The 14,575-nt window shown below is 39.0% G+C and overlaps 1 protein-coding gene across 1 annotated transcript; it reads left to right on the top strand.

The window, feature by feature from the left end:
- Positions 1 to 2,670: 2,670 nt before the first annotated feature.
- On the top strand, positions 2,671 to 13,739 carry myhb (myosin, heavy chain b). Its single transcript, XM_047024616.1, has 41 exons — positions 2,671 to 2,695; positions 2,918 to 2,962; positions 3,333 to 3,543; positions 3,637 to 3,780; positions 3,868 to 4,024; positions 4,114 to 4,141; positions 4,229 to 4,343; positions 4,431 to 4,523; positions 4,610 to 4,673; positions 4,775 to 4,873; positions 4,954 to 5,057; positions 5,198 to 5,336; positions 5,747 to 5,865; positions 5,983 to 6,132; positions 6,236 to 6,406; positions 6,501 to 6,807; positions 6,915 to 6,991; positions 7,107 to 7,194; positions 7,309 to 7,426; positions 7,534 to 7,657; positions 7,763 to 7,899; positions 8,017 to 8,272; positions 8,505 to 8,747; positions 8,832 to 9,008; positions 9,097 to 9,242; positions 9,357 to 9,447; positions 9,558 to 9,947; positions 10,030 to 10,156; positions 10,279 to 10,397; positions 10,530 to 10,726; positions 10,813 to 10,996; positions 11,080 to 11,245; positions 11,336 to 11,460; positions 11,555 to 11,863; positions 11,950 to 12,153; positions 12,260 to 12,385; positions 12,510 to 12,680; positions 12,783 to 12,887; positions 12,995 to 13,090; positions 13,268 to 13,399; positions 13,620 to 13,739. The coding sequence occupies exons 3-41, from the start codon at positions 3,340 to 3,342 to the stop codon at positions 13,638 to 13,640; spliced, it is 5,823 nt and encodes a 1,940-aa protein (XP_046880572.1). The 5' UTR covers positions 2,671 to 2,695; positions 2,918 to 2,962; positions 3,333 to 3,339; the 3' UTR covers positions 13,641 to 13,739.
- Positions 13,740 to 14,575: the final 836 nt, after the last annotated feature.

Genomic DNA, 14,575 nt, shown 5'->3' with positions numbered 1-14,575 from the left:
AAAAATAAAAAAATAAAACTGGTAATGAAAAATTCATAAATTGTAACCTGTAATGTTGATAGTGTCTTTTGTTTGGTACAGCATTGTGTGTGTCTGTGTTTGAGCGGAAATTATAGTCTGCTGTTGTGTGTGTGGGTTTGACTTGCTGCCAGTTTTGCTTTATGATACTTTGTTGGTGACCCCTGACGACAAAAATTGTTGTGTGCTACATGCCCCATGAGCTAGTCGACCTTAAATTCCAAGACAGCCAAGCGTGCTGGCGGTAAACTGTCTTGGTTGCTATACTGGTTGCTAGTGCAAAATCTGTTCCCCCGGTGTTCTCAGTGTAAAAGACTGGTGTATAGATGAAACGTATTACACATTATGATTACTGTAAAATAACGAATGAATGATGAGTATCCTAAAATTGTAACACTGACTTGCCTACTTAATGTACAGTACAATTGTTTATTCGTGCATAACAAAACGTTAAGTTGTTGTGTGTTAAAAACGACACACACAATAATAAAACAACATGTATTCTGTATTCTGTAATGAAATACATTTTGAAAGTATCCTTCCCAACACTGGCAATGCAACTAACTATACTATGCTTTAAAGGCTGTATTTGAGTGCAAATTAACTAACCAACATCAAGAAATGTACCTTATGCTCAAGGAAAGTAGGTAGAGTACACCATAAGCTTACACCCGCTATTATATCAATCACATTCAGCTCAACCAAGCAAAAAGAGAAAATGTCATGATTTTGCGCACATGCAACGAAGGGGGAACAGGGGAACTGAATTCTCCAGAACACTGGAACTTGTTGACCTGGCTTATGCAATATGCGGAAGTGATGCCTGCACAGTGGATTGAAGTGGCCAAATGCAAGTTTTTGTTTTTTCAACAACAACAAAAACATTCACGCTTCATAAATTCAAATAGATAAAAATCAGGCTGCTCAAATTTGAAGGGGGAAATTCAGATCCCAAAAATTAAAACCCCAAAAATTTCAGATTAAAAAAATCAACATTTGCAACATCCAGGATACCAAGTATAGGTAAGGCAACAAGCCTGAATGCAATCGAACCATCTCATGTGTACAACTGCTGACCTTTCTCCTCAGGCCCCTCTCATCCAGGTGTAGCTGCAGGCTATCATTCATGCATACATACAGATCAGTCAGATTCTGGTTATTAAAAGTTAAGTTTTTAACTTCACCAGAAGTTCTAAACATGGCCTGGCTGTGGTAGTCATGCAGGTTACCTCTCGTTACAATGTTTGCTTACTGTGGCGCTGATGTTAACTTTGAATTGATTGGCTTGCGTGGTTTTGTTAAACACGTCTGATAAACGTGAATTAAGTGAACAGAAAAACCTGAATTTGAAATTAAGATATTTTAGGTAGAATGGATTTACACAGATCAACCAAAGGTTAAATCCCTTTAACAGATCAAATAGGTAGCCTACCACAAAGTGTTAGCTATAATGAAATGGGCTCAATCTGTGTTTGCATCCAAAAGAACACCAGCTGCTCCCTTAAGTTCTTTAATGACCGTCACTTTCAGTAAAAGTATCATCTAAGTTCCATTAATAAATACAATCCATTCATACTTCTAAAGGAACAGACTGTACCAAATACCCTGCAACACCATTAATTAATAGACTTACACTTAATCACACTTAGATATCCTCTGTTGATGGACCTGGACCTAGAAGCATTCCATGGGTTTCTTAGAGTTTCCATTTATAAGAGAAGTATAACATCAGTTTCATTACAGTTACATTAAATCATTTCAAAATAACATTCTGGAGAAAAGACAACAGGTCCATTGTTATGTTCAGAAGCTTTACGCCACACTAATAAAAGCATTCACTCAGCTTTGAAGTTTGTGTTTCGCATGCTACAGTATATAGCTAGATGCTGAAAGGTATCTGTCAAATACTTAACAGTTGAGCCTATATGCATTTGTCAACAATCTCTATAGTGCTTGGGCATTAATGGACAAGAGGCTATATTTATTTTAAGTCCAAATAAGATCATAAAGACAAGCCTAAGATATTGAGTATCACATTTTTATTGTAACATCATCACACAGAGGGCCACAAGAGAATACTTTTGACACTCAGACCCCTTTTGGAAATAGTGTCATCTTTCCTTGGAAGAAAGATGGGGCGCAGAGCATAATAGGTCTTAAATTAGCATCAACTGATCTCTTGTTCAAATGCTTAGAAAATACTTGAAACAATGTCATCCTTCAAGGTCATTTTGGAGACTCAGACTTGCCTTTTCAGATTCACACTCTGGGCATCTTAGTATTTTTCATATTTTTTTACTTGAACTTGAACATAAAGACATTTTCATCAAACTACATGACATTTAGAAAGAAGAAAAAAAATGCAATTGACAAGGTCAAACAGTTTTTTCCCCAAAGTTCTGGAGTGTTTTATCTTAACATCCCTTAAGCCAAATCTATAAATGGCTTGGCATTGTTCCCTGAGGCTCAAGTCGATGTTGTCAATGCTTGTTGTTTCCAGAGGAGGGTATGACATCAGTGGTGATATTCAGCTGAGATGGGGGGGGAGACATACATGACCAAAAGAAGATGAATTACATGACCAAAACAGGAAAGCTGAGTGCTGAGTGAACAGAAATGTCTCTATATAAGAAGAAGGCTCAGACTCCTCCTAGAACTGAGCAAGCACGTAGCAACGGTGAGTAAGACGTCTTTTGAAATTCCCACTGACCAAGGAGATTTATCTTTGTAACTAGTAGCATTCATTGTCGTTTCATTGTCCTTTGTATTATTTTTACTTGATTGTGCAAACACCTATAGTATGATTAATATTATACATGCAGAGTCAGCACAATATTGTAGATTCATAATACAATAATTTGGCAAGATTTGTATTGACATTGTATTTACTTGTATGCAGTAGTTCCACATACAATACCAACTGCATTACTTGGCCATAAAGAAGGTAATAATCCTCATTTTTTTACTTGCAAATATTTGATTGATGTGTTTAACATTTAATGATCACGTGAAGGGATGGAATGACCCATATTTTGGAATGCATGATGCAGTCAATGGGATAGTAAAAACATGTTTTATACATATCCATAGAATTGTAATGTGTCATTCATTTAATAAAATGTGCAGACACAACATCATACCTGTTTATTGGTCTGTATAACAAATAGATTGAGCTAAAGGTATCTATTTATCTGGTGTTTTATTTATGGAAATGTAATGCATCAAAGTGACCCATCGCTGGTACTTGTTTCAAGACTTATAACTGCCTTTTCTATGTAATTTGCTTTCAAATTAAAGTGTTGTTTATTGTGAAGGGCCATCATGAGTACGGATGCAGAGATGGAGGTCTTTGGCCCAGCGGCCCTATTCCTCCGGAAGCCAGCGAAGGAAAGGATTGAGGCCCAGAACACTCCTTTTGATGCTAAATCAGCTTACTTTGTGGTTGAGCCTAGTGAAATGTATCTCAAAGGGGTGCTTCAAAGCAGAGAAGGTGGGAAAGCCACTGTTAAAACCCTTTGTGGAAAAGTAAGTCGACAATTTAGATAGTGAGCATATTATGTTCACATTATGTTCATGTGTTGGCATGGTAAGTTTTTACTTGTATTATTCTTATTTCAGACCCTCACTGTGAAGGAAGATGATATTCACCCCATGAACCCTCCAAAGTATGATAAAATTGAGGACATGGCCATGATGACCCACCTCAATGAGCCTGCTGTGCTGTATAACCTCAAAGAGCGTTACGCAGCATGGATGATCTATGTGAGTTCCACAAAAGGTTCTTGTGGCCATCAATGAAATAAATGCATGTTGACTGTTGTTCAAAGCCAATCTCTGTGTCTTTCTTAGACCTACTCTGGGCTCTTCTGCGTCACTGTGAACCCCTACAAGTGGCTCCCAGTGTATGACTCTGGGGTTGTAACAGCCTACAGAGGCAAAAAGAGGATTGAGGCTCCTCCTCACATTTTCTCCATCTCTGATAATGCCTATCAGTTCATGCTCACTGGTAAACCATTCCCAATGTTTGATGTAATGATATAATGATAAGTATGACAATTAAAAACACCTAACTTGTATTTACCTTTCTTTATTTAGACCGCGAAAACCAGTCAATTCTGATCACGTAAGTATGAATCAAAAAGTAATTTCAGTTGTTAATGTTTCAGCTGCCTTTTTACATTATATTTACAATAATTCATGTCCAATCCAGTGGAGAATCTGGTGCCGGAAAGACTGTAAACACCAAACGTGTTATCCAGTACTTTGCGACAATCGCAGTGGCTGGAGGACAGAAGAAAGTGGAGCCTGTAGCTGGCAAAATAAAGGTCTGACAAAATAAATAAAAAGTTGTTGAAATGCATGGAGATATTTACATCATCTATCTGGGTAGCATCAATTTGTGTCATCTTTAGGGGTCGCTGGAAGATCAAATCATTGCAGCCAACCCTTTGCTGGAAGCATATGGTAATGCCAAGACTGTGAGGAATGACAACTCATCCCGCTTTGTAAGTCTTTATAAACCAAATCTTGAAGTTTATAAACTATATGTTGTGATGGTTATAATATAATTTATATTGTATGCAATATTTAGGGTAAATTCATCAGAATCCATTTTGGAACCACTGGAAAGTTGGCCTCTGCTGATATTGAAACATGTAAGTCTCTCTGATCAATGAACAATGTGCAGTTGTTCAATGACAAATTGATAGACTGTATGTAAAGCGGAAATCTGTTAACACAAAACCTTATTTCATAGACCTGCTGGAGAAGTCTAGAGTAACATTCCAGTTGTCAGCTGAGAGGAGCTACCACATCTTCTATCAGCTAATGACAGGCCACAAACCTGAACTTCTTGGTGAGATGGTTGACAGGAAAGGACATCTAGAAAATTGAATTTAAAAGCGCTTGTATTTACAGTATCTTATTCTTGTCCAGAGGCTCTCCTGATCACCACCAACCCCTTTGACTATCCCATGATCAGTCAGGGTGAAATCACAGTCAAAAGTATTGATGATGTGGAGGAGTTTATTGCCACTGATGTAAGTATAACAACTGTAGTGATAACAATGTAATTAGCCATTTTAATATATTTTTCTCTATTCAACTTCAATGTCATAGTAACAAAAAACATTAAACTTTGCTGTGTTTACGGTTAATCAGTCTTTTTCATTTTCCACAGACTGCTATTGATATCTTGGGCTTCAATGCAGAAGAGAAATTGGGCATCTATAAACTAACCGGTGCTGTGATGCATCATGGGAGTATGAAGTTCAAACAGAAGCAGCGTGAGGAGCAGGCTGAGCCTGATGGCAATGAGGGTATGTGTTTAAATTTAAGATCTGTATGCCACAGCTTTTCAGGGCATGACCAATATTGCTATTTATATTGTCAGTTCATGTCAAAAGAGACATGATTTTCATGAAGTAAAATCTAGCTACAGACATTACCTGTACTATTTAGATACAATACACATTAATTCACATTAATCAAAGCTGCAACAGGTAACATAATTAAAAAATATGAAAAAAGAGAAACAGTGCCCCCAATTCTTGGCTAAATGTGCATGCTTTCCTCAAGCTTGGGTTTGATTGAGAGTAGTTTCACAAAATAAGCTGAAGAGGAAAACATACCTCGCCTTAAATTACACCACATGTTTAAAAGGAACAAGCTTTATAATTTTTTTTTGAAAACCTGTGAACTCTAAATCTGTGCTTTTTCTCCTCATTAGAGGCTGATAAAATCGCCTACCTCTTGGGCCTAAACTCTGCAGACATGCTTAAAGCTCTGTGTTACCCCAGAGTCAAGGTTGGAAATGAGATGGTGACCAAGGGACAGACTGTGCCACAGGTAAGCATAAATACCTCCACATGCTTGTCTAAACATTCAAATGATAACTGCTAAAGATCACTCATTCTACTTTCTACATTCTACTCTACACATATCTGTGTAATCTTTTTCATTTAGGTGAACAATTCAACTATGGCCCTTTGTAAGTCTGTCTACGAGAAGATGTTCTTGTGGATGGTTGTTCGTATCAATGAGATGCTGGACACAAAGCAGCCCAGACAGTTCTTCATTGGTGTGCTGGACATCGCTGGATTTGAGATCTTCGATGTTAGTCCGATGTTCAGTTAGTCCGTAGTCAGTAATTGGTTCATCATTGATAATCTACTCACACACTAACAATAAATACATGTCATATTTTTCTCAAATCCAGTACAACAGCTTGGAACAGCTATGCATCAACTTTACCAATGAGAAATTGCAACAGTTTTTCAACCACCATATGTTTGTACTGGAGCAAGAGGAGTACAAGAAAGAAGGGATTGATTGGGAGTTCATTGACTTTGGTATGGACTTGGCTGCCTGCATTGAGCTCATCGAAAAGGTTGGTGAGATTGCTACAAAGTCAACATTACAAGACCATACATGTCTGTTTTCAGGTTTAGTGGTTTAAATGATTTATAATTATACATCAACAGCCAATGGGCATCTTCTCCATCCTTGAAGAGGAGTGCATGTTCCCCAAGGCCTCAGACACTACCTTCAAGAACAAGCTGTATGACCAGCATCTTGGTAAAACCAAGGCTTTTGAGAAACCCAAACCTGGCAAGGGCAAGGCAGAAGCCCACTTTGCTCTGGTGCACTATGCTGGCACTGTGGACTACAATATCACAGGCTGGTTGGACAAAAACAAGGACCCCTTGAATGACTCTGTTGTTCAGCTCTACCAGAAGTCTTCAGTCAAACTGTTGGCTCTGCTGTATGCAACTCATTCATCAGACGATGGTATTCACGCTTAAGTTTATTCATAGCAATTTGTTCATAATTAATAAATTGTCTCTTGTTTAAGTTAACAAATGCATACTAGGCATAAAAGTGTCATTTGTGCACAGATGCTGCAAAAGGCAAGAAGGCTGGTGGTGGAAAGAAGAAGGGTGGTTCCTTCCAGACTGTGTCTGCTCTGTTCAGGGTAAGGTGGATTTATTTCATAATTTTACTCACAATACGAGCCCTTGTCATGAAAATACACAACTTAAAAATGTGCAAATTCAACACATTCCGAATAAATCATCTTCCTTTTAAAGGAAAACTTGGGCAAGCTGATGACTAATCTAAGGAGCACTCACCCTCACTTTGTGCGTTGCTTGATTCCAAATGAATCTAAGACACCAGGTGGGCATTTAGAGATCAAGAGAGAATTAAAAGTATTCTTACTGTCTAATCCATTTGGTCCCTATACATTGCAATGTTGGTCATGATTTATGTGATGAGTTATTTATATTATAGGTCTGATGGAGAACTTCCTGGTCATCCACCAGCTGAGGTGTAATGGTGTGCTTGAAGGCATCAGAATCTGTAGGAAGGGCTTCCCCAGCAGAATCCTTTATGGTGACTTCAAGCAGAGGTAATTATTGTACTATTAACTATTTACTCATCTGGAAAGGAGGATTTACATCACGATTCAACAAAGATATTTTCCAAACCAAAACATTGTTATGCAACTCATTTCAGATACAAAGTACTGAATGCCAGTGTCATCCCTGAAGGACAGTTCATTGACAACAAGAAGGCTTCAGAGAAGCTCTTAGGGTCTATCAACATTGACCATACTCAGTACAAATTTGGGCACACAAAGGTGAAGCTCTGCATGCCATAAATATTGAAGATGAAGGTGACACAAAAGTATTTCAGATCTAACATTTTTCTAAGATAACTTTTGTTGTTGTGTATTTGCCAACAGGTGTTCTTCAAAGCTGGTCTGCTGGGTATCCTGGAGGAGATGAGAGATGAGAAGCTGGCAACTCTGGTGACCATGACTCAAGCTCTCTGCCGAGGTTATCTCATGAGGAAAGAATTTGTCCAAATGATGGAAAGGAGGTACAGTGGTTAATTGTCATTGAGATGAAAAATCTTCTGAAATTAAATGCTTCAAATTTCATAGAGTAAACAGATGACCCTCCCCCCCCCCCCCCCCCCCCCCCCCCCCCCCTCCAGAGAATCAATTTTTGCCATTCAATACAATATTCGCTCATTCATGAATGTCAAAACGTGGCCATGGATGAAGCTGTACTTCAAGATCAAGCCTCTTCTGAAGAGTGCTGAGACTGAAAAGGAAATGGCCCAGATGAAGGTGACCTTTGAAAAAACAAAGGAGGATCTTGCTAAGGCACTAGCCAAGAAGAAGGAACTTGAAGAGAAGATGGTTTCTCTGCTGCAGGAAAAGAATGATCTGCTGTTACAAGTTCAATCTGTAAGTTAATACTGTAAAACCCAATAGTTAATTGAAAACGGATGTTTTAAATAAACATTTTGTGAACTCTGGTCCTCTTCTTAAACTCTGATGTTAAGGTACTCTTCAAAAATATTTGGAAAATATTTTATTGATCAATGTTACACTTCAGTTTGACCAAGTTTGCTCCAATTTATTCAGACCCTGTGATGTTTTTTAGTAGTGCAGGTGTAATGCAAATGTTTTCCTATAGGAAAACGAGAACCTGTCCGACGCTGAGGAGAGGTGTGAAGGGCTCATTAAGAGTAAGATCCAGCTGGAGGCCAAACTCAAAGAGACAACCGAAAGGCTGGAGGATGAGGAGGAGATGAATGCTGAGCTGACAGCCAAGAAGAGGAAGCTGGAGGATGAATGTTCTGAACTGAAGAAAGACATTGATGATTTAGAGCTCACTTTGGCTAAAGTGGAGAAGGAGAAACATGCCACTGAAAATAAGGTTAATGATATTTTAGTATTTAATTTACTGGTGATCGAAAATAAATATGACAACAACAAAACATTTGTATTTTTGTATTTGTAGGTAAAAAATTTGACTGAAGAGATGACATCGCAAGATGAGAGCATTATCAAGTTAACCAAGGAGAAGAAAGCCCTCCAAGAGGCCCATCAGCAAACACTTGATGATCTCCAGGCAGAGGAAGACAAAGTCAACACTCTGACCAAAGCGAAGACCAAGCTGGAGCAGCAAGTGGATGATGTGAGTTACTCAAATTATGTAAAATGTTCATTGAAAGCACTTCTGCTCAGCAAACTGTAACTCATAATTTATATTCTCAATTCACTAGCTGGAAGGTTCGTTGGAGCAAGAGAAGAAGCTCCGTATGGACCTTGAGAGAGCTAAGAGGAAGCTTGAGGGAGATCTGAAACTTGCTCAGGAATCCTTAATGGATCTGGAGAATGATAAACAACAGTCAGAGGAGAAGATTAAAAAGTAAATAACTAAATAATGATCAGAGTATGGCATTTGTTTATACTGAATTGTATATTACACTGCCAAAATAATTAATGTTCTTACTGTATTGCCTGTTTTTTACTACCAAAATAGAAAAGACTTTGAGACAAGTCAACTACTCAGTAAGATTGAGGATGAACAGGTTCTTGGAGCTCAGCTTCAGAAGAAAATCAAGGAACTCCAGGTGATCTAACAAATACACAAATAAAAATTCTCCAAATGGCTTTCCCTGAAATAAAAGATTTATATGCATGTACGCAATACATAATCTGTGTTTGTAACTTTTTATTTTAGGCTCGCATTGAGGAGCTCGAAGAGGAAATTGAGGCTGATCGTGCTGCCAGGGCCAAGGTGGAGAAGCAGAGGTCTGATCTCTCCAGGGAACTAGAGGAGATCAGTGAGAGACTTGAAGAAGCTGGAGGTGCAACATCTGTTCAGATTGAGATGAACAAGAAGCGTGAGGCTGAGTTCCAGAAGCTGAGGCGTGATCTTGAAGAGTCCACCCTGCAGCATGAATCAACAGCTGCTGCACTTCGTAAGAAGCAGGCCGACAGTGTGGCCGAACTGGGAGAGCAGATCGACAGCCTTCAGCGTGTGAAACAGAAGCTGGAGAAGGAGAAGAGTGAATACAAGATGGAGATTGATGACCTCTCCAGCAATATGGAGGCTATTGCTAAATCAAAGGTAATAGCCGGGTTTAGGTAAGTGTTTTTGCATTAAAAAATTAATATCATAAAATGGTGTTCAATTGTTCAATTGGTGACAGGGTAACCTTGAGAAAATGTGCCGCACCCTTGAGGATCAGCTAAGCGAATTGAAGACCAAAAATGACGAACATGTACGTCAAGTCAATGACTTGAGTGTGCAAAGAGCAAGGCTTTTGACTGAGAATGGTAAGTGCAAATTCTACCAAGTTGTCAGGTTTGGTGGGATATAATATTTGACACACATTATAGCACATTATTAGCATCCATCCATTATCGAAAACCAATTTTTTATCTATCTGTTTAATCAGGTGAATTTAGCCGTCAACTGGAGGAGAGGGAATCTCTTGTCTCCCAGTTGACCAGGGGTAAACAAGCCTACACTCAGCAGATTGAGGAACTCAAGAGACGAATTGAAGAGGAGGTTAAGGTACTCAAATCTCTCTTTCTATCGAGTATTATGTAATTATTTTTCATCATAATAATTTATACTGTAAACAGCAACAGCAAATATTTGTCCACTTCATTTAACATTTTTATACATGTTGTTTCTGACTAAAAGGCAAAGAACGCCCTGGCTCATTCAATTCAATCAGCGCGCCATGACTGTGACCTGCTCAGAGAGCAGTTCGAGGAGGAGCAGGAGGCCAAGGCTGAGCTGCAGCGTGGCATGTCTAAGGCCAACAGTGAGGTGGCTCAGTGGAGATCCAAATACGAGACTGATGCCATCCAGCGCACCGAGGAGCTTGAGGAGGCCAAGTAATTCCAACTACATATTGTTTATCAATCTGTTTATCAAGTAAATGTATCCTTTATTAATACACAACCTTATTTAAAATATATAGGAAAAAGCTGGCCCAGCGTCTTCAGGATGCAGAGGAATCTATTGAGGCTGTGAATTCTAAGTGTAGCTCTCTGGAGAAGACCAAGCAGAGACTGCAGGGTGAAGTGGAGGACCTCATGATTGATGTAGAGAGAGCTAATGCTCTGGCTGCAGCTCTTGATAAGAAACAGAGAAACTTTGACAAAGTAAGAGTTTGACAAGAGTACAGGATGTAATGTGAAACATTGAAACATAAATAATTAGTTTACTTCTGTCATCATGCTTTCAGGTTATAGCAGAGTGGAAGCAGAAGTTTGAGGAGGGTCAGGCAGAACTGGAGGGGTCTCTGAAAGAGGCTCGCTCCCTCAGCACGGAGATGTTCAAATTGAAAAACTCCTATGAAGAAGCCCTAGACCACCTGGAGACACTTAAGAGAGAAAACAAGAACCTTCAACGTATGAGAAATGGGTTGGGATACAAATGTTATGTAAAAATGTGTGTGTATAAATGAAAATTTGATATAAATGTGCTTTTCATTTAAACAGAGGAGATCTCTGACCTCACTGAACAAATTGGTGAAACTGGAAAAACCATCCATGAACTAGAAAAAGGAAAGAAGACTGTGGAGACCGAGAAGGCAGAGTTCCAGACAGCTTTGGAGGAGGCAGAGGTATTCACAAAATTGACCTGTCAAATTAAAGACATAATTATTCTGTTCATGGAGACTCAGTTACTGTAACGTAGTTATTGTTTTCATTGGAAAGGCTACACTGGAGCATGAAGAATCCAAGATTCTTCGTGTCCAGCTGGAGCTCACACAGGTTAAAAGTGAAGTTGACAGGAAGCTGGCGGAGAAGGATGAAGAGATTGAGCAGATCAAGAGGAACAGCCAGAGAGTGATTGACTCCATGCAGAGCACACTAGACTTAGAAATCAGGAGCAGGAATGATGCTCTGAGAGTGAAGAAGAAAATGGAGGGTGACCTCAATGAGATGGAGGTCCAGCTGAGCCATGCCAACCGTCAAGCTGTTGAATCTCAGAAACAATTGAGGAATGTCCAGGGACATCTCAAGGTGAAGTACATCCATTGTAGGCTATATAATCTGTGAAAGGTCCACTGTGGGATAAAAGTATTTAATGTTGATGATTTTGACATCAGGATGCCCAACTGCACCTTGATGAAGCTTTGAGAGGACAGGAAGACATGAAGGAGCAGGTTGCCATGGTCGAGCGCAGGAACATTCTGATGCTGGCTGAGATTGAAGAGCTGAGGGCTGCCCTGGAGCAGACAGAGAGAAGCCGCAAAGCGGCTGAGCAAGAGCTGGTTGATGCTAGTGAGCGTGTGGGACTGCTTCATTCCCAGGTAGTTAAAACAAAAGAAATATGGTTTTATTTTTATACTATAGCAATAGATGGGGTGAGGAATTATGTACTTTTAATATGTTATTGCTTGATCTTAATTTAATCAGAATACAAGTCTCATTAACACCAAGAAGAAGCTGGAAGTCGACCTTGCCCAGGTTCAAGGTGAAATAGAAGATATCGTCCAAGAGGCAAGAAATGCAGAGGAGAAGGCCAAGAAAGCCATCACTGATGTAAGTTTACATTTCTGTGTGTATATGACAATAATGTATATAGTGATTTGTTATAGATAATAGTATCCATAGAGTTGACGTTTTTACATGCACATTAAATATACTAAACAAAATAACATTACAGGCTGCCATGATGGCAGAGGAACTGAAGAAGGAACAGGATACCAGTAGTCATCTGGAGAGGATGAAGAAGAACTTGGAGGTCACAGTCAAGGACCTGCAGCACCGTCTGGATGAGGCTGAGAATCTGGCCATGAAGGGTGGAAAGAAACAACTCCAGAAACTGGAGGCTAGGGTATGTACATTCAGTAGGCATAATAAGTATCATATTGTCGATGCTGAAATATCACACTGTAGATTGATTTTTTTGGCTAAGATTATAATTTCAATATTTAAGGTCCGTGAACTGGAATCCGAAGTTGAATCTGAGCAGAGACGTGGAGCTGATGCCGTTAAAGGCGTCCGTAAATATGAGAGGAGAGTGAAGGAGCTAAGCTATCAGGTAAAGTTAAACAAAAACTATTGAGAATGAAAAACAGGAGGATTAGAATGTTCTTCCGAGGACCATGGGCAAGGATATGTAATATATTTCTCCTGTAAACTCTACAGACTGAAGAGGACAAAAAGAATGTGACCAGATTGCAGGATCTGGTGGACAAGCTGCAGCTGAAAGTAAAAGCATACAAGAGGCAGTCTGAGGAAGCTGTGAGTTATCTCCATAAATTAGACTTCGTACTGATAAATGTTTACATCGTCTTGTCCAAAATGTTTTGTGTTTGTTTGTCACCTCAGACACTCATGTAATTGATAGTACTACAGATTGAAAGTCATCCTAAATTATAGGATATACCTCTTACATACTATTTGTTTTATCTCCAACAGGAGGAGCAAGCCAACACTCACCTGTCCAGGTACAGGAAGGTGCAGCATGAGCTGGAGGAAGCTCAGGAGCGTGCTGACATCGCTGAGTCCCAGGTCAACAAGATGAGAGCCAAGAGCCGTGAAATTGGCAAGGTAAAGGGAAAATTGCATTTATTTCCAAAAACACCATGAATGTGTTACAGTATTTTAGTGAAAAATATCAAGATAAAAAAATCTTTTATATTTAACTGATCACTTTGACACAGTGTATCAGTTAAACAATCTAGACTTATATTTCAGAATGCAAAGAAAAGACGAGAAAAGTTTTGATCTTTGACAACAAGTTTTGTTTATCTTTTTAATTCACTTATAGGGGAAAGAGGCTGAGGAATGAACAATGAAGTATCGATGAACAGTACCCAGAGATCATAAAATATGATTTTCGGTTGATGTTCTTGCACATTAAACTATAAATAAATCTTGAAGCTATAAATACCCATTCTCCTTTTATTGTACCAAAATGAAAGTCATCAATATTTAAAACATGTATTTGCAAACAAATACTTTCCTGAAGAGCTCTCCATTCCCTAACTCCTCTCTTTCTCTGCTGTCCCGCCCCCCACACACACAGTCTTAAACACACAACCTTAACCAATACTTGGTGTATGGCAGTATTATCAGGACTTGTATTTAGTACTTTATGAAAGTTTCAGTTAATTAGAGAAGGTGATTTGTCACATTGACATTTTATACAGCATATACTCTATATTTCAAGTTGATATTTTTAGCATTCTTAGCACTGCTAGCTAACGTATGGGGCATAATAGCATGCATAAAATAAATGAACACACAATTTCAGTTCAGATTGAAAATGATTTGATTCGAGCATTTATTGATCACCATAAACATGGAAATAGGTTTGACTTTGGCGGAGTGGATGTAGGCTAAGAATACCCTGCCTCTAGTATTAGCGAGCAACATACATAAAATATGAGGTAGGGAGCAAATAAAGTATGAGCCTGAAGGACAGTAACATACAGACAAAACGGGCGAGATGGGGATGGTGGAGAGTGGCAGCAGCACAATAATACAACAACCGGTAGTGAGTACGCGTATCCAATGGGCTTGAAGCAGGATAACACAGGTGTATTCGATTAGCGGGATGACGCGCGCTGCGAAATCAGCAAATCCATGGATGATTTACCATAGACAGGTACAGTATTTAAAAGCAAATGTGTATGTTAGGTAGGCTGATTCTTGGCTATAGGATAACAAACAAATTTAATACATTTTAAGGATGTATGTGTATGAATGTAAGTTTCCTTGAAA

Source organism: Hypomesus transpacificus, chromosome 9, assembly GCF_021917145.1.
Source record: "Hypomesus transpacificus isolate Combined female chromosome 9, fHypTra1, whole genome shotgun sequence".
In the NCBI taxonomy this organism is placed as follows: domain Eukaryota; kingdom Metazoa; phylum Chordata; class Actinopteri; order Osmeriformes; family Osmeridae; genus Hypomesus; species Hypomesus transpacificus.
This window is presented reverse-complemented; position numbering and strand designations above follow the sequence as displayed.

Coding starts and splice junctions, on each gene's coding strand:
- myhb (XM_047024616.1), top strand. CDS start 3,340: ATGAGTACGGATGCAGAGATGGAGGTCTTTGGCCCAGCGGCCCTATTC. Junction 4,874..4,953: donor CCACAAACCTGAACTTCTTG/GTGAGATGGTTG, acceptor ATTCTTGTCCAG/AGGCTCTCCTGATCACCACC. Junction 5,866..5,982: donor AGGGACAGACTGTGCCACAG/GTAAGCATAAAT, acceptor TTTTTCATTTAG/GTGAACAATTCAACTATGGC.